At 39.6% G+C, this 20,340-nt stretch overlaps 1 protein-coding gene across 1 annotated transcript; it reads left to right on the forward strand.

The window, feature by feature from the left end:
* Nucleotides 1–19,174: 19,174 nt before the first annotated feature.
* LOC116635028 (60S ribosomal protein L39-like) lies at nucleotides 19,175–19,395 on the forward strand. Its single transcript, XM_032408690.1, has one exon. The coding sequence runs from the start codon at nucleotides 19,240–19,242 to the stop codon at nucleotides 19,393–19,395; it is 156 nt and encodes a 51-aa protein (XP_032264581.1). The 5' UTR covers nucleotides 19,175–19,239.
* Nucleotides 19,396–20,340: the final 945 nt, after the last annotated feature.

Genomic DNA, 20,340 nt, shown 5'->3' on the forward strand with positions numbered 1-20,340 from the left:
TGGGGGTTGCCCTGAGCAAGGCTCAGAGTCAGGGAATGGCCACGAGACCCATTAGATAAACTCAGCACCAAGGAGAAAAGATAGGATCACCAGCTTAGCCTCTGCACAGACTTAGGAATTCAAAAGGAGGCTGTAAATCAGTGCACAAGAGGACTGACCCCAGCCCAGGAATCAGATAATAGGCATGAGTCCTGGAGAAGTGGCCGTGTAAGGAAACATGAGGAGTGATAGGGATGGGCATCCAGACCAGGTTTGCCTGGAGCCTGCTCCTGGTAGAACTTACTCCTGAGGCCTGGGGAGCTTCTCTCTGGCCCCTGAAAGAAGAGCAGTGGCCCAAGCAAAAGTCTACACTAGCAGTTCCTTGGGAGCCACCAGCCTCTTGTGGGGTAGCAGAGTCACCTGGCCTTGAGGGGATATCTCTGCTGAGACTCCAGAAGCAGAAATCAAAGTGACCATGATGGCCCTGGCATATCTGGGGAAGGGGCTTCCAGGGAAGGATGTGGTATTTCCTGTTTGCTGGGCACGTGAGAGCTCCCATGTTCAACTTTGGGAACCCACCTGAGTGGTGCCATATCTGCATCCCAAACTATAAATTGGGCGATTCCAGTTACAGATCTATAAGATCCCTTATGGCTCCAATGTGTTGTGATTTTAGTGTGTGATTCAAAACAAAACCCAAAGAATGACTTTAATTCAGAGTTTATCATACAACTAACTATATCCTTAAGTTTGTAGACACCGGGACTCTTGTCTACAAAAAGGAGAAATGCGTAAATGGGGGATCCATCTGTGACCATTAAATAGCCTAAAATTAACAAAAAATGCATATCACTGCTAACAATCTATGAATTCACTCCATATGCATTCATTAGAGATGATTAAAATGAAAGCTAGGAATGCAAAAATAATTATATAGTTTGGATACCTAAAAATTTTTCCTTACAGAGAACAGATTTGTATGTATGTGTAAAATACAAGTGTGTTACTCTGAAATTACAACTGAAATACAAGCTTGCTTTAGTGAAAGGTGATTGTTATATTAATTTCCTATTTAAAATGGCCCTAGACAATAACCATCAGCATTGTAAATGACATAGTGTTTGAACCAGCAATTTTACACATAGAAATTTATCCTGATGAAATTTTGCACATGTATACAAAACTATATAAGAATGTTCATTGTCACAACATTGCTAATAAAGAAAAAATTGGAGGCGTGCCTGGATGACTCAGTCGGTTAAGCGTCCGACTCCTGGTTTCAGCTCAGGTCATAATCTCATGGGTTGTGAGATGGAGCCCCAAATCGGGCTCCACACTCAGCAGGGAGTCTGCTTGAATTCTCTCCAGCTCTGCCCTCCCCCCACTCATGCTCTCTCTCTCTCTCAAATAAATAAATAAATCTAAAATAAAAGAAAAAACTGGAAAAATTGAAATGCTCATTAATAAGGGATCAGTTAAATAAATTATCAGCCTTCCATTTGCTAGAATATTCTGAATTTACTAGAATTAGTGAAATACATCTTTTTTTAATTTAAATTTTACTTAGTTAATCACAACAGTACAATATTGGTTTCTGGAGTAGAATTCAGTGATTCATCACTTACATACAACACACCGTGCTCATCACAACAAGTGCCCTCTTTAATACCCATCACCCATCTAGCCCACCCCCCACCCACCTCCCTCCATCAACCCTCAGTTTGTTCTCTATCATTAAGAGTCTTTTATGGCTTGTTTCCCTCTCTTCTTTTTTTCTTTTCCCCCTTCCCATTTGTGCATCTGTTTTCTTTCTTAAATTTCACATACAAGTGAGATCATATGGTATTTGTCTTTCTCTAACTGACTTATTTCACTTAGCAAAATACACTCTAGCTCCATCCATGTTGTTGCAAATGGCAAGATTTCGTTTTTTGATGGCTGAGTAATATTCCTCTGTGTGTGTGTGTGTGTGTGTGTGTGTGTGTGTGTGTATCTCACATCTTCTTTATCCATTCATCAGTCAATGGCCATTTGGGCTCTCTCCATAGTTTGACTATTGTTGATAATGCTGCTATTAACATCGTACCCCTTCAAAACTGTATTTTTGTATCCTTTGGGTAAATACCTGTAGGGCAATTGCTAGGTCGTACGGTAGCTCTATTTTTAACTTTTTGAGGAACCTCCATACTGTTTTCCAGAGTGGCTGTACCAGTTTGCATTCCCACCAACAGTGCAAGAGGGTTCCCTTTCTCCACATCCTCACTAACACCTATTGTTTCCTGTGTTGTTAATTTTAGCCATCTGACAGGTGTGAGGTGGTATTTAGTCATGGTTTTGATTTTGAAATACATCTTTATAGCAGAGAAATAATTTTATATTAACTGACATGGCTGTCATTTATAGTTGTTTGTTTGTCTACCCCACCTCCATTCCCTACTTTAAATCAAATCTATAACGAGGCTGAGGGATTTACTGTATCAGAGAGATATGGTTATAAAGAGCACTGATCACATAAAGTTATAATTCTTAGTGCTTAGCCCCAAAGACAAGAGACCCAGAGAAAGGTGTCCTCACCATCCACCAGGCATACTTTTGAGAATTAAAGGGAATGCTGCAAATAATGACATGGAAATAACCTGGACTGTTCTGAGGAAACAAGGACATCCTGCTTACAGACTTTCCTCAGGTTAACTCATTTTATTATAAATCATGGACAAATGTCATCTTTTAGCAGATAAGGTCCTTGTTCTCATGGAGCTTTAGACAAAGGAAGATGGAAATTAATAACATTTGCAAATATTTTTTCTCATTCTGTAGGTTGCCTTTTTGTGTTGTTGATCGTTTCCTTTGCTGTACAGAAACTTTTTAGTTTGATGTAGTCCCAACAGTTTATTTTTGCTTTTGTTTCCCTTGCTTTAGGAGACACATCTAGACAAATGTTGCTATGGCTGATGTCAGAGACATTACTACCTATGTTCTCTTCTAGGATTTTTACAGTTTGGGGTCTCACATTTAGGTCTTCAATCCATGTTGAATTTATTTTTGTGTATCATGAAAGAAAGTGGTCCAGTTTCATTCTTTTGCATGTAGTTGTCCAGTTTTCCCAACACCATTTATTGAATAGACTATCTTTTCCTCATGTATATTCTTGCCTCCTTTTGGCATAGATTAATTGACCATATAGTCATGGGTTTATTTCTGGACTCTCTATTCTGTTCCATTGATCTATGTGTCTATGTGTCTATCTTTGTGCCAGTACCATACTGTTTTGATTACTACAGCTTTGTAGTATACCTTGAAATCTGGAATTGTGATATTGCCAGCTTTATTTTTCTTTCTCAAGATTGCTTTGGCTATTCAGGGACTTTTGAGGTTCCATACAAATTTTAGTATTATTTTTTCTAGTTTTTGTGAAAAATCCTGTTGCTATTTGGGGAGGGGGTTGGGAGGATGGGTTAGCCTGGTGATGGGTATTGAGGAGGGCACGTTCTGCATGGAGCACTGGGTGTTATGCACAAACAATGAATCATGGAACACTATATCTAAAACTAATGATGTAATGTATGGGGATTAACATAACAATAAAAAAATTTAAAAAAAAATCCTGTTGCTATTTTGATAGGGATTGCATTGAATCTGTAGATTGCTTTGGGTAATATGGATATTTTAACTATATTAATTCTTCCAATCCATGAGCATGGAATGTTTTTCCATTTGTTTGTGTCATCTTCAATTTCTTTCATCAGTGTTTTAGAGTTTTCAGAGTACAGATGTTTCACCTCTTTGGTTAAGTTTATTCCTAGGTATTTTATTCTATTTGGTGCAATTGTAAATGGAATTGTTTTCTTAATTTGTCTTTCTGCTACTTTGTTATTAATGTATAGAAATGTTACCAAAGGAAAGTAATAAAGCAAACAGAGTAATGAACAAGATAGCTGGAGACTGATAAAGCTTTGAAGAAAATTGAAAAGCTGGGAATTTAGAAATGATGCAGGGTGGAGAGGTGGACAGCCAGGAAGCCTTGCTTGAAAAGACATTTAGCTGGAGAACTTTATGTCCAGACAGGGTTGGACATGCCAAGATGTGGGGAAAGAGTGCTCCATACAGGTAACCAATAAAGCCTCTGTTGTGTTGAAGGAACAGACCTCGTGAAAAGGGCAACCCAGTGGAGGTTTAAACTGATTCACGGTTTAGGGAAATAAATAAGAAAGAAAGAAACTGTGGAACCAAAGACAACTGAGAGAAGAAGATGGATGATGCGTCTGAGAAAGAAAATTAGTAAAGGCAGGAAAAGGAAAGCACCAGCACTGACTGGAAAGAACAATCCTTGCAGCTGTTTCAGACTAGAGGTGGTATATGGACAGTGCCTGGACTGGCTTACCTGAAGGGCAAAAGAGTTTTCCTAAAACTTCAGGAGGATCAGGGGGGATAGGAAGAAGACCTGAAATCAGAGAAGTATAGCCTACTCAAGGGAAGAATTTAGTTTTAAACATATTCATTATTATTATAATTTATCTTAGGCTAAGTCATTGGGAATTGAGCTGACTGGAAACTGTAAACAGAAGAGGTAATTGGAATTGTTGAATATTTCCTCTGTTGGGAAATGCTCTGCAATGATGAATATTTTGCAATTCCATTTTTTCTGGATGCTGTATTGTGTTCCATTAATATATATGTCTATCCTTTTGCCAGTAACACACTATCTTGATTTGTAAAGACTTTACAAATTTTCAGGCAGTGCAAGTCCTCCAACTTTGTTCTTTTCCAAATTGTTTTGCCCATTCTACAATTCCATGTTTTAAAATCTTATTTTAATATTTTGTGAAATTTTTTTCATATTTATTAAATATAGTTGGTTTATTTCATCTGGATAAAAAGAAAATAAAAGAAAGAGGAGCTGTCAGCATGGGATATTTTAGGCTGCAAGTGACAGAATCCTTCATTTCAATATCAGAGACAAAGAGGGGTTCATTTTTCCCCACCTAAAAGAAAGCTGAAGACAGGTGTCCGCTTGCATTGGTTCAGTGGCTCAACAATGTCAGGGCCAACATCTCTGTGGGTCTCTTGACCTCTCCCTCCTGGTCACAAATGGTAGCTACAGCTGCCCCCTCTTGTCCATTCAGGGTAGAAAAGAAAGGAAAGGAGGGGGTAACTTATGTCCCCAGATCCAGAATTGTGTCAGATGGCCTCTCTGGCTGCAAGGGAGTTTGGGAATGGCATATTTTTTTCAGACCATATAATAGACATAGGCCAGAAAGAAGGTGATTGATATGAGAGTTGGCAGTGCCAACCTCTAGTGTTTGCCACAAATGTTGATGAGAGGTTTCAAAAAAAAAAAAAGGAAAAAAGTTTTCATTGAATTCTGACCTCTTCAAAAATACAATTAGAAGAACTAATGATAAAGAATCCACCTCACGGGACGTCTGGGTAGCTCAGTCAGTTTGGCATCCAACTCTGATTTTGGCTCAGGTCATGATCTCAGGGTCCTGGGATGGAGCCCTGTATCAGGCTCTGTGCTTGGCATGGAGTCTGCTTGGGATTCTCCCTCTCCCTTTACCCCTCCCCATGCTCATGCTCTCTATCTCTTTAAAAATAAAAAATTTTTTTTAAAAAGAATCCATCTCAAGCCACATCACTTTCCTTAGTGTTGGATGGGAACCTCAATGCCTCCTGGTCCTGCCTCTCCCTGCCATGAGAGTTAGCTCTCCCCCAGCATTCAACAGCACTCACACAATCCTTAAGTCAGATCAGCTAGAAAAACAAACCTAGTCTGTTGCTAAGGGACAAGAGTGACATTATGATAAGCCTACAGCATAGCTCTCTCTAGCAAACTTTTAAGGAAAAAATGTTGGAATTCAATGCATCTTTATGAACTGCCCATTTCAGTCTCTGAATAGGGGAAACCGGGCATTTCTTCCTTTCTCTCATTCAATAAACATTTATAGGGTTCCTATGTGCCAAGCACTGAGTGTGTTTTTATTCCTCTTCCCTTTATTATTGTTCCCTGTCCTGTTTTCTTGGATTATTTTTCACTCTAAGTGTATATGGGAATATGTGTGTGTGTATAAAAGTATAAGATGAGGTCAAACTTGCAGAGTCCAGGGCACCATCACTATAGCTCTCTCTGGTCTCCCTGTGGAGGCCACAAGAGCACCATTCACACACCCCTTTGAGAAGCCTTGGAAGGTGTGGAAGAATCAGGATGCAAGAGGTTATCTGTGAGTGATGCTGCTTCTTAGAACATTCATGCACTTATTCGTGCATTTATTTATTCAGTATATATTTATTGAGTCCCTTTGCTAGATTCTGGAGATATTGTGGTATACATACAGACACAGTCTCTACCCTCATTGGGCTTGTATTTGTTGTAGGACAATGCTTTTGAAATACCACTCAATGGTATTTTCCTCCCAATAGTTACTTTTTTCTCTCTCTGTTCCCACTCAAGTAGCTAGGCTATGCTCATTGCCTCAGGGTAGAAATATTATAAGCAGAAGACAGAGAAAAAAGGAGAGACTTCCTATACTTACAGGAATAAAAGTGACACTAGAGCAAATGTTAGCATGAACTTCACCCCACACAGATACCCCAATAAATGACAAAAGATTCCTCTGAGCTGAAAGGAGGAAGAAAAATGGAAGGCAAGGGAATTGCCATAGAGGCCAGTGGGGATAGGAGGGACAATCCAGACGTGAAGGGGCCATCAATGAAAACAAACTGCGTCAACCATGGGCCACAGTAAGGAGAACTTGTGGACACCCAGGAACCAGATGATAGCCACGGATACATTTGGCAACACCACCTGTCACCCACACCAGGGCCCATATCAGCCATCCTTTCTCCAGCCCTCCAAACTCCATGCTTGCCTTTTTTTCCTGGACATATAGTTAGGTTTTATTTCCCAGCCTCCTTTGCAGTTAGATGAAATCATATCACAAACCAGTGAGTTCTGGCCAATGGAATGTGGGAGGAAGTGATATACAGCACTTCCTATCCTGTTCATAAATACTTCCAATGCAATCCTCCATGCTCCCTCTTTCCTGTTATGCCAGATATAAATGATGGGCTCCAAGGCCCTAGGGCATGGCAGAGCCAAAAGATGGAATGAGCCTGGATCCCTGGGTCCCTACTTAGAAGAGAGCCACCTAAAGTGGTCACTCTGACCAGAAACATCTGCACTGGGTTCTTAATTTTTATTGCATTAAGCCACAAAAATATTGCGGTTTGTTGCAGAAAATTTTGCCAACTCTGACAATATTTCAAGCAACTCCCCAGCTCAAGCAACTCTCCTCTCCCTGGACTTAGTTCACTCCTTATCCAGCTTACCCCATGAGGACAAACACCCCACTGCAAAATACCAGGACATAGTAAGTACCCACCCCCAAAAGGAGGGTGAGGCCCTTATAATATGCCATGGCAGTATGATGTTAAGGGAGGGAAAGGTCTTACTCTTTTATTTGTGAAGATAACTAGAACCTGCTTAAGATTTTTCCTGGACTAGGAGACTGATTAAACACACAAGCATCACACCACATAGAAGGGGAGAGAAATACTGAAAAACTCAATGTAGATTTATGTGTAGAATTACAAACTGTGCTAAGCTCTGTGGAGAAAAAATACAAATAGTCTGGCAAAAATAACAGGTGGGGATAGAACTCATATTAAGGAATGGGAATGAATAAAGACTGTCTGAGGAAAGAACAGCTGAACTGAAGCCCATCGGGAAAACCAGAATCAAGTAGATTAAGAGTTTGGGGGAATATCATTTAGGCAAAAGGAACAGAATGTGCAAAGACCCTGAGAAAGGAAAGAGGTTGGCTCATTGAGGATCTGAAAGATGTCACTTTAGCTGTGATGTAGAGAGGAAGGAGAAGGGTATGAGATAGGGATAGAGAAATAAGCAGAGACAAATTTAAAAAGGGCCATGTAGGCCTGGTTCTTGCTTTTATATTTTATTACAAAAGCCTAGGACGGCATTGAAGAATTTTAATCAGGGATCATGGTCAGGATAGCATTTTTAAATTATCAAACTGGCCAAGATGGAGATTGGTTGGCAGGGAGGCAAAAGTGGAAGGAGAAAGCCCATGTAGGAGGTTATTTCAGAAATTCAGCCAAGAGATAATGGTATGTTGAAGTAGAAGAGTAGCAGCATGCAGATGGAGAGAAATGGATGGGTTTAAGATATGCTTGGGAAGTTGAATGGAATTGCAACTGTTGTATTCAATAACTTTAAACTCTAGTGAGAGACAGGATCAGGTATATGAGACTCAGTTCTAATCTAGGTCCTCTAAGAGTTAAGAGAATGTGGCAACAGTAACAGCAGCTTCCCCAATGTCTGAACCACCATTTGAGCAGGATGATTTGGAGGAGGTAAGAGGTTGCAGGAAGAACTGGGCTTAGAGTCAAAGGGCTGTATCCCAGTTGGGTACATGACTGGGTGCTCACTCAAATGTGTTGTCATGCCAAAAAGGATAGAGCCTGGTTAGTCAAGTAACTTTGAAACCTACAAATAAAGACTCTGCCCAGATATGATCTAAGCACAATGGGGAGGATAATTCCATCCTTTGCCCATTTTAATAGCTATTGATAATAATGAGAAGAATAAGTAACATTATGGAGCTCTTTGTGCTATGCCCTGTGCTAAGGAATGTGTGTGCATATTCTCATTTAAGCTCATTAGGGCTCTGTGAGATAGGTAGTATTATTTCTCCTATTTACTAACACTAAGGCTTAGAGATTGGTACCTTGTCCAAGGTCTGATTTCTAGTAACTAGAGTAGTGTATATTCAAACTCAGCTCTAACTCCAGAGTCCACACTACCAGCCATATAATGTAATATGTTGAGAAGGATTCTGAAGATGCATTTGGGTTCAATGGGGGCAAAGTCAGATGGGCACAATCTGCTCAGTCACATATAAGCATGTGCCTTATGGCTTACATGGTTGTAGCCTTATTCTAAAGGATAAATCACTGTGGATAGCATAACAAAAGAAAACTGTCACTATATTTTATGACGTTATAGCATATCATGTTCATACTCTAATGACCAATTATAGTTTTCAAGACAACTAACTAGGAAGAGTATTTGAAGAATCTGGTACATGAGGGTCTCTAGACATCTTAGCATAAGAATTCTAAGCACATTATGAAAGATTTAAAAACCTGCTTAGAGAGCCTCTTCTCTTCAGAGCTCAACTGGGGAGTCACATCAGGCTAGGAAATGGTTCTGGGATAGAGTCAAGCTTTGAGCTGTCAGGGAAAGGCTGAGTTAAAACAAAACTGCATCATGTCTGGGAACCAAGTGTTAACTGGTATAAACCAACACTATTTTTTCTGAAAGCTCTCATCAGAAAGAGCATTTTCAACTACTAATGTGGCTTTCTTCTCACCCCTTTCCTGCCCCCAGTGGGGGAAAAATGTTTATTCTTGTTACATAATTTTGCTCTTCTTTATGTCACCAAGTGCCTTATGATAGTATTGCATCTGACAGATCTCTTATTGAGAAGTTGCCAACAACCAAAGGATAATTACCTTAGTCTTCCAGGCATGTAAAACACACACACACACACACATACACACACACAGAGTGGACCATGCACAATTCATTGGAAATAGTGCTCAACTGCTTATATCTCAATGAAATTTGCTGGGGTTGTAAAAAAATTCTGCATCTCAAAGAATGCTTTGTGCAATAGAATCTTTTGCTGAAAGGAGATGGGTCCTTAAATATTAGGGAACAGAAGTGGGACAGGACTACGCAGGGAATCAATAAGCATTCATGAAATGTCTACTTGGTCAGGCACATTGCTAAACTCTGAGGATATAAAGAAGAATGAGATCTAAGAGAATTGACAATCCAATAAAGAAGGGAGAGAGGACTCATACAGCAACTCTTAGATTGAGTATAAAGGAGATTTATACACACACACACACACACACACACATTATAGTAGTTCTCAAAGTTGTGGTCCCCAGACCAACAGCATCATCTGGGAACTTATTAGGAAGGTCCTACATAAGACCTATTGAATCTCAAACTCTGAGGGTGGGGCCTAGCAATCACCTCCCAGTACACCCTGTACTGAAACCACTGGTTTAGCAAAAGAGATGACAATAAAGTATAATTGTTTTGGGGAATCGTTGTATTGGTTACTGGTATCCAACCAGGAAATAATAAACTTGGGCTCTGGGGCCTTTCAGGCTGTTGTAGCCTAGCACTATGAGGCAGGTTTAAGGTTTCAATTGTGCCAAAATCTGGTGCCCTCCAGCTTCAATTCTTGCTACATATCTGTGTTAGTTTCCTATTGCGGCCATAACAGATTGCCACAAATGTGTGGCTTAAAACAACACACATTTATTATCTTTCTGTTCTAGAGGTCCAAAGACCAAATTCAGTGAGGCCTGAAGTAAAAGTGTAGGGAGGTCTGGTTCCTTCTGGAGGCTCTGGTAGAGAATCCATTCCCTTCCCTTTTCTAGCTTCAAGACACCACTTGAATTCCTTGGCTTATGGCGCTGTATCATCTTGACCACTGCTGCACTCATCATATCTCTTCTGACTCTGTCCCTCCTACCTCCTTCTCTTAAGGACGCTTGTGATTACAATAGGTCACTCAGATAATGCAGGATAATCTCCCCATCTCAAAATCCTTAATTTAACCACATCAGCAAATTCCCTTTGCCTTGGAAGGTAGCATATTCACAGGTTTCTGGGATTAGGACATGGACATCTTTGAGGGGTTATTATTCAGCCTCCCACAACTTCCCCTTCAGTGTTGCTGGAGAGAAAAGGCAGGGGTGGGGGGGTGGGAAAGAGATATTGAATGACAGAATTTTTAGGAGGATAGGATTTATAAATGGGTCCAGGTGTTATTTTAATTTGTTCCACAGTCATTCCTCCACATAAAAGCCCAATCAAGTATCCATGGCTTAGGGTGTCCCAAAAGAAGAGCATCAGTGAGGTTGGCAAGGCCGGGACCTCCCTGAGCAAGCTGTTTATCCCTATGTTCATCTGTCTACTGGGCCTCTCCACTTAAGTAGGCACAGAACTGAACTCTTCATTCCTGTCCCCTGTCCTGCCACCCCACCCCAACCTGGTTTTCCTCCTAAAGTCCCTATCTCAGATAAATGCACATAATGTATTCACTTAATCCAGAAATCCAAATAGTATTTCTTTGTCTTTCAGTGCCCCAACCTCCCTACCACCCACATCTAATCAGCCACTGACCTCTGTCAACCCTATCCCAGACATAACTCTCTTCCTTTTCAACTACTCTGGCCAGGCTTGGTTCAGAGGCTCACCATTCCTCACCTAGATTTAGTGAGGGCCTCTTAACTGGTTCCCTGGCTTTAGGATCACCACCTTTATCATCACTAGCATGATAATATTTCCAAAACACAAATCTGTTACTCATTTTCCTCTGCTGTTTATAACTCCCTAATGCCATTTTAGAATAAAGACCAACTCCTTAACAAGGCATATAAGGCTCTTCCTGATGTACCCTTAGCTTACCTGTTCAGCCTCATGTTTGCCATTCCCTCATATGATAAAGCAAATTATTTACAGATCCCAGAGTGCATCTTGATCCCTCACAACTCTTATCTTTGAACCAGGCTCTTCTCTTTGCTGGAACATCCTCATTCGATTCTACACCTGCCTGGAGTGATGACTCTTTAAGTCTTCCTCTAGACATACTGCCCCGGCCTCTTCCTTCTGTCTTACCACCCACTATGCACCCCTGGAAGCACTTATTATCCTGAATTATAATTTATGATCTATAGTCTCTCAGACCACTAGACCCTGAGCTCCTTAAGTGCAAGGATTGAGTTTTACTTATGTCTATATTCTCAGAGCCCAGCACAGTACAGGGCATACAGTAATTGTTCAATACATTTCCCAGTTGAATTGAGATAGTACATGACACTGGGAAATGCTAGCTAAGGAAACAAAAAAAGAGTGGGAGTAAGGAGGAGAATTAGGTTAGAGACGTAGTAACTGGCCTAGTAACTGGAACAGGCCAGGAAGTCTTAGGGGAGAGCCATCAGTACATACATCTATGAGAACATAAAGAATAGAAGGAAAGGGTTTTCAGTAATGTCAATTGTTCCTGAGGACTAAAGTAAAAAAAATAGGTCTTTGGATTAGACACACAAGAAAGCCACAAATGCTGTTCAAGAGAGCAGTTTCAAGTGTAGAAGAAGAGGTAAGAAGATGGGGGAAAGGGGCCCAGTTTACAAGGAGTCAACCAGTGTTTCTCACACTTTACTGCACCAAAACACACTTGTTGGAAGAAAAGGAAATGAGACAGATCACTTGAGGCCACACATAAGGGAAGACAGCCACTTTCAAAGACAAAAAACGAACTTGTGTCATACCTTCATTCTGAGGGTCCTCACAAAAGGAAACTTCCAAGAGCAACCAACTCAAAGATAATCTATAGTCTTCTGGCTGTGAATACAGGATGGATTGATACTCTTCCAAACCTAAAACTGTGACATAATTTTAAAATGTGGTTATTAAGCACCTGCTTGTTCATCACTGTGAATTTAAGGACATTTACAGAGGTCACATCTTAGCATATGGTCTGCTTCTTCCTCGTTGAAGTTGTTGGCAACAAAGCTGCTCACAGCTTGGTGTGCTGTGCTAGCACCAGCATGAGAATTTAAGGAATGGCATGCTGTGCCAGCCAGTCCATCTGAGATTTCTGGCAGAGAGAGGCCCTAAGGGGAACTTTGTAGGAAGGCAGAGTTCTTCTTTAAAACTTAAAAATCACAAGTTAAGGATGTACCCAAACACCCACAAAACTTCCCTAATCTGAGTATATCATGAATGAATAACCTAAATCACCTTCAGCTAATCTGTATTTTCAGTTTTACTTCTTCTTGCAGTAGTCAACCTTATTTGACTTTCTTTGCAAAATAGAACAATTCTCTTTTTATCAACTTTAATTCTTCTGGTTTCAAATCTTCAAAGAAGCCCCCAGTTCTTAACAGCAAGGTTTGATAAGCAAGACAAGTTCAGACTATTCTTACTTGATTTTATGAACTTTAGGACAATGTCTCCATTGGCATTTTATTTTATTTTCTATACTAAAAATGTTTTAGTTTTCTCCTGTAACCAAATCCATTTGGAGAAAAGAATTAGACTTGAATACAGATTATCTGGACGTGAATTCTAGTTTTGCCACTTGCTTCAGTGAATTAATCTCTGAATCAGTTTCTTCATCGATAAATGAGAATACTAACAAATACCTCACATAACAATTATAAGGATTAAATTAGATAATACATGTATTAGTCAGGGTATAGACTAAGTTTCTATAACAAAGAGAACTTTAAAATATAAGGGCTCAAATAAGATAAAAAAAAAACACTCTTATGTAATATTCCAGAAGTAGTGGCTCATTGGGACCCCTACACTCTCAAAGTACAGATTCCATTTTTGGATGGTTCATCTCCCAGCCAGATGTGTAGAGGAAAGATAGTGGTGGCAAAGAGCTTTACTCTAAAGAAGCTTCCTTTTAAGCTGTGATCCAGAAACCACGCACATCACTATTGTTTATATACCATCAGCCAGAATGCAGTCATGTGGCCACATCTAATAGCAAAGGAGGCTGGGAAATGTATTTCCATCTAGATGGACATATGCCCAGTTAAAATTGTGGGGGAACTTGTTTATTATTAAAAGTTAGAAGGATGGAATGAATGCTGCATGATAATGAACAACTTATACTAGGTACACTCTCACCATTACATAGATTTCTATCATGGTTAAAAAAGAAAATCACCCAACATTTTATTTCTGATCCCCCCTTCCCACTAATAAAGAATCCCATACAGCCAACACCTCCAAGGACTAAAGAATGAGGTTTTGGTTTTGGGTTTTCTGGGTTTTGTTTTTGTTTTTTTAAGGCAGAGGATTATGTCTTCTTCATCTCCACATCTCCCAAGCCTAACACAGAAACATTCTTAATAAATGTTTATCAAAGTGAATAATCAATCACTCCTACGGCCCTTATCTGGGTTAAACCCCTTTAATAATGTGTGGAATGCAGACTTTCCATTTTTAATGAGTAGTACTATATCAATACACAACACTGTTGGCTTTACATACCATATGATCCAATTGGTTACATGGTGAAGCACTTTAGTATATTCTTGCTGTTTGATATTTTTGAGGAGAAAGGAGTAAAAATCTTAAAAAAAAAAAAAAAAACAACTGACTCCCAAAGCATGATCATGTGCTCTCAAGTTGAGTATTTAAATGCCTGGGAAGATGGCAGAGTAGGAGGATCCTAAGCTTCCCCTGTGCCACATTTACAACTAGATATCACTCACATCCATGTAAGTAAATTGGAAAGGGATCCAAAGACTGGCAGAACAAACTCCGCAACTAAATGTAGAGAAGAAATCACATCTGAGAGGTTAGGAAGGGCAGAAACGGTGGTTGGGAGCTCTCTGCAGGAGAAAGGGAGCTGTGGGCACAGAGAGGGGAAAGCACCAGGGAGCCCGCACTGGGAAGACAAATCCCCATAATGTCTGGTCTTGAAAACCAGAGGGGCTGAATTCTTTGAATTTGTATAAGCAGCAGGACTTGGAGCCTGGAGCTTTAAAAGTCAGCTGACTCAGCACTGGCAAGCTAGAGGGTGAGGGATAGCCAGGTCCCTGCCCTTAACGTGACAACAGCCCAGGAGAGGCAACATAGAAGTGACAGTTTGCACAACGCCTGAGGCAAATAGGAGGGAGATCTGTTTACATGGATTTCTGAGCATGTTGAGGACTTCTCTGGGAACAAAGAAGCTGGAAAGCTCCATTTTCCTCCCCTGTCCCCCAGCATAAACACAGATCCACCTGTGGGAGGTGGCACTGCACAGACACTTGCTACCTAACCTGCTAGCAGGGTACCCCCCCAGGAGTTCTCCTGAGGACTCACCAACTCCAAGCTTGCTGGCCTTGGTTCTGGGCACAGAACAAATTTTCTTAATCCAGTGAGTGGCCCTGCCCAGCCTCCACAGGCACAGACTCCATGCTGCCACAGCTGCTGTGTGCCTCACCCCCAAGGGCCACCACGCTTGGGCGGGATCCAGTCTAGGATTAGTGGCTTAGCGCAATTTTTGCTAACACCACTGCCCCATCTCTGAGTTCTCCTGCAGTCATGCCCCTTCAGAGTTGGCCTCCATGGGTCTCAACACCACAGAGAGCAAGCACAGCCCGAACAGGCAAAGAGTGTCCGAACAGTGCAGGTGTCTGGACTGAAAGAAAAAGTGACTTGTACACAACAGCAGGATGCAAATAACACACCTAGGAGACTCCCCTGAAGTGCCAGGTTCTGGTGAACAGCAGACACTGCACTGCAGGGCACTACAGGACCTCTTTTCATAAAGCCACTAATTTCAAGAGCAGACGATGTAGCTGACTTTCCTAACACAGAGAAACAGACACGGAGAGGTAGACAAAATGAGGAGATAGAGAAATATGTACCAAATGAAAGAACAGAACAAAATCATAGCAGGAGATCTAAGTGAAACACAAGTAAGTAATGGGCCTGATAGAAAATTTAAAGTAATGATCATAAAGATACTCATTGGACTTTAGAAAAAGGTGGAGAACATCAGTGAGACCCTTGACAAAGAGATAAAAACAAACATATCAGAGATGAAAAACCCAATAAATGAAATTAAAAATACAATAGATGAAATAAATAGTAGGCTATAGGAAGCAGAGGAATGTATCAGTGACCTGGAGGTCAGAGTAATGGAAAGCAAGCAAGCTGAGAAGGTGAGAGACAAACAAATACTGCATAATGAGAACAGACTTAGAGAACTCAGTGACTCCATCAAGCATAATAATATTCACATTATAGGGATCCCAGAAGAGAGAGAAAGGGAGGCAGAAAATGTATTTGAAGAAATAAAAGCTGAAAACTTCCTGAATCTGGGAAGGGAAACACAGATCCAGATTCAGGAGGCACAGAGATTCCCCCAACAAATTCAACCCAAGGAGGTCCACACCAAGACACACAGCAATTAAAATGGCAAAAAACAAAAACAAAAACCAAAAAAAAAACAAAAAAACAAAAAAACAATGATAAAGAAAGAATGTTACAGGTTGCAAGAGAAAAGACCATTAAATACAAAGGAAACCCTATAAGTCTATCAGCTCATTTTTCAGCAGAAACTTTCCAGTCCAGAACAGAGTGGCATGATGTACTCAAAATGTTAAAAGGGAAAAATCTGCAGTCAAGAATACTCTATCCAGGGGCGCCTGGGTGGCTCAGTCGTTAAGCATCTGCCTTCGGCTCAGGTCATGATCCCAGTGTGCTGGGATCGAGTCCCACATCGGGCTCCCTGCTCAGCAGGAAGCCTGCTTCTCCCTCGCCCACTCCCCCTGCTTGTGTTCCTGCTCTATTTCTGTCTCTGTCAAATAAATAAATTAAAAAAAAAAAAAATCTTAAAAATAAATAAATAAATGCTTTAAAAAAAAAAAAAAGAATACTCTATCCAGCAAGGTTATCATTCAGAATAAAAGGGAGATAAAGAATTTCCCAGACAAACAAAATTAAAAGAATTCATGACCACTAAACCATGCCTACATGAAGTGTTAAGGGGGACTCTGTGAATGGAAAACAAAAACCATAAGTAAGAGTAAAAAAATACAAGCACAAAAGCAAAAAAAAAAAATTAAGTATATCTGTAAAAATCAGTCAAGAGAAGCACAAAATAAAAGGATGTAAAATATGATACCAAATATCTGAAATGTGGAGGGGAGAGGAGTAAAGAATGAGTTCAAAATTAAGTAACCATCAGCTTAATATAGACTACTATAAGCAAAAGATGTTATATATAAACCTAATGGTAATATAAATCAAAAAACAGTAAATGAAGAGTAAGGAATCCAAATATATCACTAAAGAAAACCAGCAAACCATGAAAGAGAGCAAAAGAAGAAAGGATCAGAGAAAAACTGCAAAAACAACCACAAAACAAGTAACAAAATAGCAATAAATATACATATATCTATAATTACTTTGAATGTCAATGGACTAAATGTTCCAATCAAAAGACATGGTGTCAGAAAGGATAAAAAAACAAGACCCATCTATGTGCTGCCTATAAGAGACTCATTTCAGACTTAAAGACATCTGCAGATTGAAAGTGAGGGGATGGGAAAACATTTATCATGCAAACAGGTATCAAAAGAAAGCCAGAGGAGTGCCTGGGTGGCTCTGTCAGTTAAGCTTCAGACTCTTGGTTTCAGCTCAGGTCATAATCTCATGAGTCATGAGATCAAGCCCCTAGTCAGACTCCATGCTCAATGGGGAGTCTGCTTGGGATTCTCACCCTCTGCCCCCTCCCACTCTTGTGCTCTTTGGCATGCATGTGCACACACTCTCTCTCTAAAGTAAATAAATAAATCTTTAAAAAAGAAAGAAAGAAAGGAAGGAAGGAAGAAAGAGTAGCAACACTTACATTGGACAAAATAGACTCTAAAACAAAATCTATAAAAAGAGACAAAGGACACTATATAATAATAAAGGGGACAAGCTAATAAAAAGATACAACAATTATGAATATATATGCACCCAACAGGGGAGCACCCAAATACATGAAACAGTTGATAACAAACATAGAGGAGTGCACTTGTCATGATTAGCACTGGGTTATATAAGGAATTGTTGAATCACTATATTGTACACCTGAAACTCATATTACACTATATGCTAACTATACTAGTATTAAAATAAAATTTTTTAAAATGTGGTATATCAATCAATCAATAAATAAATAAATGAAACCATTAACTTAAAAAATGTTCATCATCCATTTTCTTGGCAGTCAGAGAAAACTAGTACAGAAGTAGCCATTGGGAACCATAGCCTGGCCTACTCAGGAATTTGGTAATAATTTGTAAACCATCTTTCTTTTTAACTAGTCCCAGAATGAGACTGTTTTGCCTGAGGTTGGGCAAACCAAATGAAAGTTTTCACATTATCTCACATCTCAGATTCTCCAACTTATCTATGGTTGCACAAGGTGAGTAGTCTGGGAAAAAATGACTTAACAACCAATAGGAATTTAACAAATTGGGTATCTATCCTATGTCAGACATTGTGCTAAGGTCATTATCTAATTTAGTTCTGATAACAACTTTAGATGAGATAGGCATTGTTACAGGAAACTTCTTTTAGAGTCAAAGAAGTTGAATAACATAAAAGATCACTGTTGCACATTGGTTCCCAGAAAGCGGACTCTGAGATGGATATTTGTGTTCAGAGAATTTGAAAAGAGTATTCTCAGGATCAATACCTGGAGAAGGGAAGAAAGCAGCACTGGGCAGAAGGAGGAGTTGGGCTTCAATGCAGTCTCAGTGAGGCCTCAGCTAATCCCATGGGGAGTTCTGGAACTGTAATGGCCGTTTAAGAGTTGTCCCAAGTTGGGATGAGTGGGCCAGGATTTTATACTCCCATGAAAACCAGTTAGACATAGTCTACAGCACTAGCAACAGCTGAGGGAAATAAATTCTTCAGTCCCAAATAAAGATCTGAGCAATACTTCACAGCATCTGCTACAGTCAACCAACCTAGAAGTTAGAAAGCCAGAATATGAACACATCTCTGACACAAAAGCCCATGTACTCTTCCACTGCACTTGCCCCAACAGGCTGTCAGCTGGTTGGGTACCTATATGTTTTACCATCTTACAAAATGATATGAAGGAATATAATTTATAAGCTAGTTCTGGATGTATGGCCTTGGTGTCTTGACATCGTTGGAATTTTCCAAATTTCTTGTAGATAATTCAACCTTGGCTCTATTAATTTTTTTAGGATTAACACCTCATCTAAGGTTGTCCACAAAAATTCCCTTACTTAAGTAGATTCAACCAAAACACTAAGTATGGTAAAAACTTAAAACATATTCTATCTAGGTAAATTTGTTAGGTAACTTCCAAATGCTTCATCATAATTCTCTTAGAATTCAGGAATAATTGAGTAGCATGATTTGTGTCAGATGTGTGGTATTCATTTTTAAATATATTTGATCACCTAAGGTTAAAGATGGATATTGATTCAGAACTCCCAATGGAAAAAGATATATGAGAACTCAGAAAGCCTTAATGAAATGCGTAAATCTCTCACCTTGATATGAAAGTCTGAAAAGTATAGCTAAAATTTATCAGCCATGTTTTTCAATTTGAAAGTTACATGATTGAGCTTTCTCTTTTTCACCGCCATCCTGCTCTGTGTGGCTGACTGCTTCTCGCCATGTCTTCTCACAAGACTTTCAGAATCAAGCGATTCCTGGCCAAGAAACAAAAGCAGAATCGTCCCATTCCCCAGTGGATTTGGATGAAAACTGGTAATAAAATCAGCTACAACTCCAAGAGGAGGCACTGGAGAAGAACCAAGCTGGGTCTATAAGGCATCACACATCATGAGATGACAGACGTATTTGGCACACATATTTAATTAAGCTGAGTGAAGAACCTGTGTTCTATCACTCTGTAAACATCCTTCCTACCTGGCCATAGAAATGTTTTATCAGGGAAATGATTTTTCTCTGTGACTATGCCTCTGCACCAGTAGATTGGTTCAGTAATAAATGTGAGACCTTTTGGCTCTAAAAAAAAAATAATAATAATAAAGTTACATGGTTGAAGCAAAGTAAAACCCATGGCAGATATAGCATTCATCTATTCAACAAATATTTACAGAGGACCTATGACCAAGGATCAGCGTTATGTACTCTAAGCATCCTGGCCATGACTTATCTCTCCTAGAGAAATCTGATTGGCTTTCTAGGTACATCAGAGTGATATCTTCTTGCTACCTTGTTTTAGAATAAACAACCACTTTATGTAACAAGTGGAGCCAAATATCCTTATCAAATATTTTACTTTATATTTATGTGTACTTATATATATATGCACATATATAAACCTAATGTGCAACAATAATCTTTTATAAGTTATTTAACTTCTTTGACCTAAAAAGAAGCTTTCTATAATTATATATGTATAGTTACACACACACACACACACACACACACACACACACACACAGAATACTTGGATGGTATGAAGTTCTGCAATGTATGTTTAAGGGAATTAAAAAGACAGGCATTTTTGTTATTTTCTCTCTTTGAAGCCACAAGAGAAAGAGCAAGTTATGTATTCCAAAATGTATACTAAAAATGATTAAGATTGAGGATATCTGAAAAAAATTTTCACTTGCATATGGAATTATATTATAATTCAGGCCTCCCTCCATCATATCCTTTTCCCAGGCACTGAAATGTTCTCTTTCTTCTAGTGCAGTGGTTCTCACAGTATGGTTCCAGGACCAGCAGACATTGGCCTCACCTGG

Source organism: Phoca vitulina, unplaced genomic scaffold, assembly GCF_004348235.1.
Source record: "Phoca vitulina isolate PV1807 unplaced genomic scaffold, GSC_HSeal_1.0 scaffold10, whole genome shotgun sequence".
Taxonomy (NCBI): domain Eukaryota; kingdom Metazoa; phylum Chordata; class Mammalia; order Carnivora; family Phocidae; genus Phoca; species Phoca vitulina.

Excerpts from the sequence above, each read along its gene's own strand:
- LOC116635028 (XM_032408690.1), top strand. The coding sequence starts at position 19,240 with ATGTCTTCTCACAAGACTTTCAGAATCAAGCGATTCCTGGCCAAGAAA.